Source organism: Garra rufa, chromosome 16 (assembly GCF_049309525.1).
Source record: "Garra rufa chromosome 16, GarRuf1.0, whole genome shotgun sequence".
In the NCBI taxonomy this organism is placed as follows: Eukaryota; Metazoa; Chordata; class Actinopteri; order Cypriniformes; family Cyprinidae; genus Garra; species Garra rufa.
Window position 1 is genome coordinate 34173197 of NC_133376.1, and position 10308 is coordinate 34183504.

At 35.4% G+C, this 10308-nt stretch overlaps 2 protein-coding genes across 2 annotated transcripts; one reads left to right on the forward strand and one right to left on the reverse strand.

Moving 5' to 3' along the window:
- Nucleotides 1-5293: 5293 nt before the first annotated feature.
- On the reverse strand, nt 5294-6152 carry her5 (hairy-related 5). Its single transcript, XM_073820010.1, has 3 exons — nt 6105-6152; nt 5871-5966; nt 5294-5782 (listed from the first exon to the last, which is right to left on the reverse strand). Exons 1-3 carry the CDS (start codon nt 6150-6152, stop codon nt 5294-5296), a joined length of 633 nt encoding a protein of 210 aa, XP_073676111.1.
- Nucleotides 6153-8159: 2007 nt separating this feature from the next.
- her11 (hairy-related 11) lies at nt 8160-9692 on the forward strand. The gene is made up of 4 exons (XM_073820129.1): nt 8160-8186; nt 8772-8867; nt 8953-9043; nt 9154-9692. Exons 1-4 carry the CDS (start codon nt 8160-8162, stop codon nt 9690-9692), a joined length of 753 nt encoding a protein of 250 aa, XP_073676230.1.
- The last annotated feature ends 616 nt before the right edge of the window (nt 9693-10308 follow it).

Genomic DNA, 10308 nt, shown 5'->3' on the forward strand with positions numbered 1-10308 from the left:
CCAGCTCCATTACAAGCACATTTCCTTTCCAGGACATGGTCCAAAACAGATAAAGGGTCAAGCGATGATAAATATTCTAGTATTCCACATAAATGTGATGTAAAAAGTGCTTGGTTTGTGTTTAGAGCACATACTGAATATATTTCTGTAATCATTGCAAGTTAGCTCATGACAGCATCGATTTGGAGTGAATGTGTAGAAATGTTTGCATCGATTTGGAGTGAATGTGTAGAAATGTTTGGGTCTATTAACCTCAATGAGGAAAAGACTCACTGAAAAAATGGATGTTGTGAAGTTTCTCACTAGTTCATTTCATTGGTTTCAGGAATAGTGTGTGTAGTTTTGAGTTTTCAATTTAGAAAATGAATGATAATGAATGTCTTAGGTCATAGTAGGCTTAAAAGTACAACTATAGTGATTTATTTTTGTTTAAATAATAATTTTAAAAGTGGGTCTGTACACACAAAAACTTCCACATTTTCAAAAGCACAAGACCTTGGTCAGGTAATACCTTCACACTGGCTGCATGTGCGTCATTATGCACCAAGGCCTTGAGAGTCGCCCAGTGAGGCGACTCGTTTTTGTAATTAAAGGGGCAGGCGAGTGGTGCATATGGCCAGATGTTGCTCAGGGTAATGTCATTGAAGCGCTCGGTCAACAGGGTGTGTATCCGCCCCTGCGCAACAGGCCATCAGACGCGCAATGGAGAAGCGCTGAAGTACAGACGTCCGCATTGTGGATGCTTACCTCCAATTAATATCCCGCGGAGGGGGACCTGTCCCCCTTCATTTCCCACCCGCCGGGGATTAACGCACATGAATAAAAGGCATTAGAAGGACGGAGCTACTTGTAAGGGAGCTGTATGCGCTTTAAAAGCAGGTTGCCAGCACACCCCGCATTTAAGTCCAAATCGTAAAACTGTGGCGAAAAGCTTCTAAAGGGATTAGCTATTTATTGAAGCAATAATATGCAAAGCTAATTAAACAGACTTTGAGGTATTATTCGCCTTTTTGAAGTAGCCAGACCTTTTGGACTGAGTAGGGTGAATTATGCAAGGTAAAGTGGAATGGAGGTCTAATATGAGCTTTTGCAAAATAATAACAGTATTTAGGCTAATGTATTTTATGTGCTATAATGATGGGTTTTTATTAAAAACAAATAGACAGTGCTTTTGACTTGAACTGTTGTTTGAAGTAGTGTGAAAGTGGATTTCAAGTTTATTACAGCAAAACGCGTGCGCGTCTCGATCGTCACCTAAACACTGCGCGTTTGTTTTCATAACCAGGTCAGCACACGCGTCGGTTTCATTTGACAGTTTTTTGCCAAATGGCGCAGAAGGGCCACATGTTGCACTAGTAAAGTGGGGCGATGGCTTTGCTATAAACGTTGTTCCCATGAGTTAGGTGACAGTCAGAGAGAAAGTCAGCACCTAACGCGTGTGCGTGCGTAATTTGGTAACAGCAGACAACAGGTCGAGAGATCTGTCTCATGAAGTAGCGCAAAAAAATCAGCCACACACAACTTGTTTGTTTGAAAACAGGACCGTACCCAGATTTATAGGCACATTGTAAGAGACGTGTATGTAAATCATCCCACCACGAGAATGTTTAGGATGTGAGTTTGTCAAGTTTTAATTGTGAAAGACAGTGTAGGCTAATTGATGCTCCCAGACTCGTGTCCGCTACACACTTCCTGAGAAAACAAGAATCTGACACATCCAAAGGTGTTAAACTATATAGAATTTGCGCGTAACTGTATGGATATAAGTATAGGCCTACGCTACCAGTCAAAAGTTTTTGAACAGACTTTTAATTTTTTATGTTTTTAAAGTCTCTTCTGCTCACCAAGCCTGCATTTATTTGATCTAAAATTTTCATACTTATTTCTGATTTCAAAGCTGAATTTTTAGCATCATTACACTAGTCACATGATCCTTCAGAAATTATTATATTCTAAATTTGCTGCTCAAAAACATTTATTATGTTAAAATACAGCTGAGTAGAAGTTTTGCAGGTTTATTTGATGAATAGACAATTTAAAAGAACAGCATTTTTCTGAAATAGAAATTTGTAACATTGTAAATGACTTTATAATCACTTTTGATCAATTTAAAGCATCCTTGCTAAATAGAAAAGTATTAATGATTGAATGGTGCAGTGTATAATATTAGAAAAACTTTTTATTTCGGATAAATGCTGAGCTTTGAATCTTTCTATTCATCAAAGAATCCTGAAAAAATGTACTCAGCTGTTTTAAATATTGATGATGATAATAATAATAATAATAAATGTTTCTTGAACAGCAAATCAGCATATTAGAATGATTTTAAAAGGATCATGTGACACTGAAGACTGGAGTAATGATGCTGAAAATTAACTTTGATCACATAAATTACATTTTAAAATATATTCAAAGTTATTTTAAGGCAAGACGCTACAGGTGAATAGGGTAAAAAAAAAAACTAATAGCTATTGACTTACCCATGTTGATTGATTACATTGATAATTGCAAGCATTTTTGTATTACAAGTTTTCTAAAATGTTAGGTTTAAATATGCAAATGAGTCATTGTTTAATGAAATATGCGCTAATTTGCATACATTTCTAGTACAAAAATCTGAATGCCTGACACTGAATGAACTCAGTTTCAAAATTCTTGTTTTGTGACACATTAGATTAAATGGTTTTTACAGAGGGAATTGTGGGTTTCTCATTTCGTAGAAAATAGGCAGGAAACAGGTAGGAAACACTATACTATATACACTATACACACACACACATGTATATATATATATATATATATATATATATATATATATATATATATATATATATATATATATATAAAAAACACTTAACAGTGTTTTTTGGATGTTTTCTTTCCACTAGTCTGAACACTTTATGAAAAAAATATCTTTATAGTGCATGAAAAAACAGCATTTTGCCTGCAGTGTCTCCCCTTAAACCGTAAAAATATTTTACAATATTACTGCTTGGTGAGCAGAAGAGACTTATTTAAAAAACATATCTTACTGTTCAAAAACTGTAGTGTATATAAAATGAGCTACACTAAAAGTAAGTTTTAGTATTTCATAAAATATTGAACCTAATTGAACAGTAAAAAGTACTTAACTTTAGACGTGAAGAAATAAAATAAGTGACAAAAAGATACACAAAATAAGCCTTATTAAATAGGGTTGAAGAAATAGTTATATGGTTAACCACCTACATTTTACGCATTTAGTCAAAAATAAATAAATATAATAAAATAAATACTGTGGATCACAAGGCTTGTTATCTTAGTAAAATGGATGAGGAAAGACAAGGACGATTCTAAAGGCCTACTAAAATGTACTTCTGGGGTCTAAATGAATTTGTATGGATTTAAAACATCATTTGCTAAACCAAATGAAGAAGTAATGGTAGCACAACATCCAATAGTCAAAGAATAATTGATAGGACTACTTTACTTCACTTTTACATTTTATAATTGTACGTTTGATATACTTGGCTGCGTGCATTACTCTTTGTTCATCAGTACAGACAAAAGCACACATCCGGTCTGGATAATCTATTTACAACCTTAGTGTTGAATGGCATTTGGAAGACTTATCTGTCTGTAATAACCGGTTCAGGCATCAGCCGGTGCATGGCATCTTTCAAAGGTCTAATCTCATTTCAGACCAAACTCGTTTATCTACGAGTTTATCCAGCGCGACAAAGCGAAACAAAGCTGCACACGAAGGTTGATTTAGAGAAGAGTATGAGCGTTAAGTACAACTAAGCCATTATATCTAGTGGTAAATCTACTTTCCAGGTCATATTGTTTTATGAAAATTTTTAGTCCGTAAATACTTGATTGTAGGGTTTCCGTTTGACTGTGGCACGATGCTGATGTAGTAGTAGCCTATGCTTGGTCTAACTTTTACTATGTCGAAGTAGCCTAATATAAAATAAATAATAGGCTATTAAAAACGACTATGATATAAATCACAAATCGTGAATTTTTCAAAACATTTGACCGCACAGATTATGTATTGATAGGATAATTGATACAAAACTTTTTTTTTTTTTTTTTTAATTTATCCAGTGAAACGAGTGTATTTAATGCTGGAATCTCATTTGGTTGGGCTTGAGAAAGCTGTTGCATTCATAAAATGGCGCCTTTTGTAAACAACAAACAATATGCTGACAGAAAGATGTTTAAAATAAAATAATAATAGATCATTTGCAGTAAAAAAAAAAAAAAGTGCTTGAAATAACTTTTTCAAACTCAAAGCGGTATTTCCCTTAAAATCCGTGCCAACTTTGCTAAATCTGACAGAATTAAACTTTTTGTTATCATAGGTTACAGTAATAGATCGAGTATTTACATTGCTACATAACATTTAGGCTATTTATGAATAGGCAAAGTACTATCAAATTCCAACGTCATGTTCTGATAAATCAAGCCATTTAACATCGATTCCGACAAAAGCCCTATAATGACCACACCTATTTCAGCGTTTACGCGATCTGCACCTCAATACTTTATATCTTTCATAGATTAAGTGCAACATTACTGAAATGACCAAATGATTGCTCAATGAAAATCTGCAAATGCCAGGCCTGTTATCGAACATTCACACCGCGTCTAAAGAACAATGCCCTTCAATGCTAAATATCTCAGGAAACGAATTAATGGACATGCAAATAATAGAAGCAAGAGCAGGAGCTAAAGAAATATATCCTTTAGAGAGGTTTAATTCTTTGTTCAAAGTATAAGAAAATACTTGAACAACATTGAACAACATTTCACATTCTGCTGACGAGAAAAACAACAGCAAGTTTGGACAAAAACAGAATGAAATGAACATTTTTCAATGTTTCAGAAGAACAAACAAAAATAAAAATGACATGAACTTGTGCTCTAAACAATTTCTTGCCACTCAAGTTCAAAAAAAGAACAACCATTAAGTACATGATTTCTCCATCAAAAATGGATTTTGCAAAAGGTTTGAAAGAAAATTCTGTTGATATAAAAGTATCAAAGTTCTAACTAAGAAAATATACATCTACAAGTGTGTATTTTGTTCGTTTGGCTGTAAGATCACAAACACACTATACAGGCACAGATTTCTCAATGCCTTTTTCATAAGAAAATAAATCTTTGGCATCTGTACAAAATCCACATATTTACACAATTCACAATCTATTGTCCCAGTGTTGCTCCTACTCTGCTGAATCATTCATTGTAGACCAAGCTGGCCTTTTCAGTCTTTGGAGAACTTTGCAGGGACTTCAGACATGATCTTCTACCAAGGTCTCCAGACAGCGTCACAGAGCATTACAGGTTGCATAGGACTTGAAGTCATGGTGGGAGCAGACAGAGCAGTTCTTTGTGCAAGCTTCGCGCACCCAGATGGTGTGAGATGCTGCTGTGCTGGATGTGATGAGTCCTCATATAGATGCACCTGAGTTTCTCTGTGGGATGGTGTGGATGGTAGCTGGACTTGCATTGAGTGCAATTTCTGAAGGTTTCCACATGCTTTCTCCACTCCCTGTCCAAACTCATGGCTCTTGCTAGCAATAAAATTGCTGACCCGTATGAGACACGTCCTCATTCCATCACGGTAGCTCTGACATTTGCTAGGTGAGCGCAGGTCCTCATCCTCCTCCTCTGTGCGTGCTCTTTTTCCTCTGGTGATTTGAAAAGGCTCATTTCCCAATCCTTGTTCAGCTCTTAGGAAGTGCACAACACTTTCCAGGATTTCAGCCTTTTCTACTTTGGGGTTCTTGAGTTTCTGTTAAAAGAAGAAGAAATGAAGTCAGATTAAGACATTTTATACAGGCTACTTTAAAATTAGAGTCTTTATTTAGAAAATAACTTACCTCATTGTCTGTATTCTCAAGCAATAGCATCCTCAGAGTTTCCAGGCTTTGATTAATGCGATCTCTCCTTCTTTTCTCCATGAGAGGTTTTGAGACCTGTAACATTAAAAATAGTGTTGTTAAAATGTTATTCATAAAAGCCTTGACATGATAAGTAACAAGTCTTCAAAATAACACAGAGCAGTCAAATGTGTAAGGCTTGTGCACTGTAAACAAATAAAGTTTAGTTTTTACCCGTCTTGACTCCTTTTGTTCAGGTATGTCAGCAGCTTGTTTACTCATTTTGGCAATTCACAAAATTCCCTGTAAAGTGAGATTATAAGCATCTTTTTGGAGTTCAGGTCATTTATGTTACCGTCAGCACACGCCCACTCATCTCATTATGAATTATAAAAGAAGACGGACCAATCACACGCGTCCCTGAGCTAGTCCTCATTAATATTCACATACATGCTGGATGAAAGAGACAATGCCTGTAAATAATGTCAATTGTGAAGTAAGAGCCAATAATGACCCATTTAGCCCCCCACTGGGATGTTTAAACGATGGCTATTCAGTTAAGGTATTGCCAAAGATTTTCAAAGAAGCTTTGACCCATTCACATGCGTTAGCTAGGCTATATTTAAAAGAACCACTGAACGGCGATTATTACCTGCTGTAATTTCAAATCGTTATGATTATCGAAAAGCAATTTAAAAAGTGCACAGTTTAGCCTTTTGGATAGTTATTGCACAGTGTTACTACTTCTGCGGCTTGTATTGAACCTATGTGAGAATCTATAATCCAGGAGAAGGTGCTTTCATAAAAATTGACTCGCAAAGTCCATTGATCTTGTAAATTCAATTTCACAATAAAAATGAAGTATAGCCTGAGGTATTTCACTTATTTCAACTGGTTAACTATCACTATAGGCTGCTTTTTCATTAGTGTAGGCTGTCAGGTCTTCCTCCAAAACACTGAAGCGCCTGTATAACAAAAGGATGTGTTTTTGACTTGGTTGAGGCACTGGAGTGTGGCTTCAATTGAAAGTGGTCTTTTGATGTGTGTGGGGTCTTCTCCTGTGTTCACAAATTATTTTCCTGCCTAACGAATAAGGGTTATATACGAAAACCGCTAATTTCATTTGGAAGTGACTTTATTTTTAAAGAAAATGGACGTGCCAAACTTAAAAAAAAAACTTCTTTGAAATATCTAAATAAACAAGAAATAAAATACAAATTTTACTCTCTCACTGTACTACATCATTTTAAGAAAATTTCAAATGTCACATGAAATGTTTTGCTTCGCTTAATTTCTCCTGATCTACTTGACCATTCCAACAGTTTACAGGTGTAAGCGTGGGACAATATTGGTTGGCCTAATCGCTCACACTTTTATCAAAACACTCCCATACAGCACACTTAACAGATTTGCTCTAAAAGCTTGGGCATCACACCTCTTCACATCCCCCATTTCACCATAAAGCAGGATGCGCGTGTACTTTTCACTGACGGCCACGAGCTTGGCGCGCGACCCCAAAAATGCATCGTATGTGGGCTACTCTATTTATAAAGTGAGAATTGTATCCACACTAAACAGCATTTATGCATACATTCATTTTTTAAATCATGATGATATAGGATATTTGTTTACACTCATATAATATGCAATTTATGTAATTCAGAGCTTAAGCTCAGTGTTCTTTATCAATGTTTTAATTTAAAATGTTTTTTAAAAAAGTGCGATGCTTTTACCAATGCAGGTAGTCACTTTGGAATCACTTTGATTTAATTTTTCAGCTTTACTCTCTTGCAAAAATGTTATGCTACTTTAATCGCCAAAATGTCAGGACAGATGCCATTTGCTCATATGTGTTTTAGCAGTTCACCTCAAGTATTGTCCTCATCTGCTTATTCTAAACCATTTGCTGACATTTGCATATTGCCGCACACAATCAAATGGCAAACTTTTTTTTTTTTTTTTACAAAACCAATAGCGCCATGAAATATTTCTAAATATGCGTAAAAAGCTTCAATCTATTTTTTAAATGCTGTTTTTAATACTATATTTTCAAACAGTCAGTGTAGTTTTGATCGTCCTTAGATGTCATAACACCTCTGTTATCTGAATGTTTAGTTAAAGCCATGGAATGCTGGGTGGAGAATTCACGGAGCCAACGTCACTGCCACCTCTCAGCCAATCAAATACCACTCCAGAGGCTTAATATTCCCATTTGAGCTCGATTTCAGCAGTTTCCCACATCTGCGAATTAGCGTGAAGACCGAACTGTTGAACTGTTGAACTCTCAACATGACGAAGACTGAAAGCCTCAAAAGAGTAAGTTATTTAGAAGCCACCTTTTCTTTACCAACAGTTATTTCTTAAATACTTTATATTTGTTACCCCACAAAACCAGCCATAAGAATACTTTTATAAGATTGAGATTAATACATAATCTGAAATCTTATTTTTGTTAGGGATAGGACAATCTTTGGCCAAGATACAACTATTTATAAATCTGGAAACTAAGGGTGCAAAAACATTTTTTTGAAAAAATGGCCTTTAAATTAATTGATTCCAAATGAAGGTCTTAGCAATGCATATTACTAATCAAAATGTAAGTTTTGATGTATTTACATTAGGAAATTTACAAAATATCTTCATGTAACATGATCTTTACTTAATATCCTACTGATTTTCGGTATGGAAAAATCGATAATTTTGACCCATACATTGTATTTTTGTCTATTGCTACATTTGAGCTACTTAAGACTGGTTTTGTGGTCCAGGGTCGCGTTTAATTTAACCTACGCCTGTTAATTTGATTTCATGCAATGTTTAAATCTTACACGTTGTTTAATGACAGCATTGGAAATGTAGGCCTACTTACTAACAATTTTCATCTTTTACTTTTGTTTAAAGAAGTTAAAGCCTGAGATAGAAAAGAAGAGAAGAGATCGAATCAACCATAACCTGGACTCGTTAAAAGATCTGCTTTTCAAGAACACTGCAGACACAGTGAGTATTTGTCCTCAAATTAATTATGCATTACTTCCTTGACAAACCCCTAAATGCCTCTCGACTTTTCTATCTCCCTCCACAGCGTTTGCAAAACCCTAAACTGGAAAAAGCTGAGATTTTAGAACTTGCAGTTCAGTACATCAAAAAGACCACAAGAAAAACTGAAACAAAGGGTAGGTTTTCACTGATTTAACTTTTTACTTCACCTGTCCGATTTCAGAATAGCTATTATTTATTGAAGTAATGTGCCTAATTTATCTAACGTTTTTCTCTCTTTCTGCAGTGACATCTAATCAAATGGATTCTAGGGCCACTCAGAACCAGTCTGTTGTATCTGTTTCCACTGGCTACACTAGTGACTTCTACGGGTGGTTTAAATCATCAGAGCAGAAGGAGGATCTTCTGAAACTGGGGGTCAATCTTGATATCCAAACTGGTGCTTCCAAAGCAGGAAGTGAGCCATCAGGCCAGAACTACAACCAGGAACTTCTTTTACACCCTGAATCATCTTTGTATGGCTCTAGACTTTTGCATCGATCGACTTCTCCCTCCAGTTCATCATCATCATCGGAATGTAGTTCCCCACCTTCATCTCCCACTTTTACCAGTGTATCCTCTCCTTCATATCTTTTCATGCCTTGTCCGCTACCTGCTCCTTCTGATTTAGTGTCTCCTCTTATAACACCACTTTCACTCCATAGACCTGTTATTGTGCCTCAGCCCATTCTGCCTAAAATGGCTAGAGATTATACCCCACCGCAGTCTCCTGTACCAGAACCTTTTCCTCTTCCAACCGAGCTCATATGGAGACCATGGAGCTGAACTCTTACCCTGATGGGGTTTTCCCTTTTACTTAGGCACTGTTCCAATGGAGAAATGACCTCTCAGAGGGACCTAATGGATGTATGGTTATGTTACTTATGTTTGTGTCCAGTTAGTATTATTTTTGTCATGTTTTCAATGACATGTACTGTTAACTTGACTATTTATTGTTTTTGACCAATGTTAGAGTTCATTGGTACCTGTGATTTTAACGTTGGAATAAAATCTGTTTTTATCAGTGTTCATTTTTTATCTTGTGTTCATTTAAAAGGAAAAAAAAAACTTTGTGGCTTTTCTTTTTAAATCAGGTTAGCTTCAGAGATGCATAAAATATACATTACCAGTCAAAAGTTTTTGAACAGTAAGATTTTTAATGTTTTTTTTTTTTTTTTTTTGCTCACCAAGCTTGCTTTTATTTAATCCAAAATACAGCAAAAGCAATAACACTATGAAATAATTTTACTATTTTAAATAACTGCTTTCTATTTGAATATGTTTCAAAATGTAATTTTTTCCTGTGATCAAAGCTAAATTTTCAGCATCATTACTCCAGTCTTCCCGTCACATGATCCTCCTAATATGCCGATTTGCTTTTCAAGAAACATTTATTATTCTT

Bases quoted from the DNA above. Each gene is read 5' to 3' on its own strand.
- her11 (XM_073820129.1), top strand. From the start codon at position 8,160: ATGACGAAGACTGAAAGCCTCAAAAGA. The intron at 8,187-8,771 runs GTAAGTTATTTA...TTTTGTTTAAAG, and splicing joins AGACTGAAAGCCTCAAAAGA to AAGTTAAAGCCTGAGATAGA. The intron at 8,868-8,952 runs GTGAGTATTTGT...CTCCCTCCACAG, and splicing joins TCAAGAACACTGCAGACACA to CGTTTGCAAAACCCTAAACT.
- her5 (XM_073820010.1), bottom strand. From the start codon at position 6,152: ATGAGTAAACAAGCTGCTGACATACCTGAACAAAAGGAGTCAAGACGG. The intron at 5,967-6,104 runs GTAAAAACTAAA...TTAATGTTACAG, and splicing joins AACAAAAGGAGTCAAGACGG to GTCTCAAAACCTCTCATGGA. The intron at 5,783-5,870 runs GTAAGTTATTTT...TTCTTTTAACAG, and splicing joins TTGAGAATACAGACAATGAG to AAACTCAAGAACCCCAAAGT.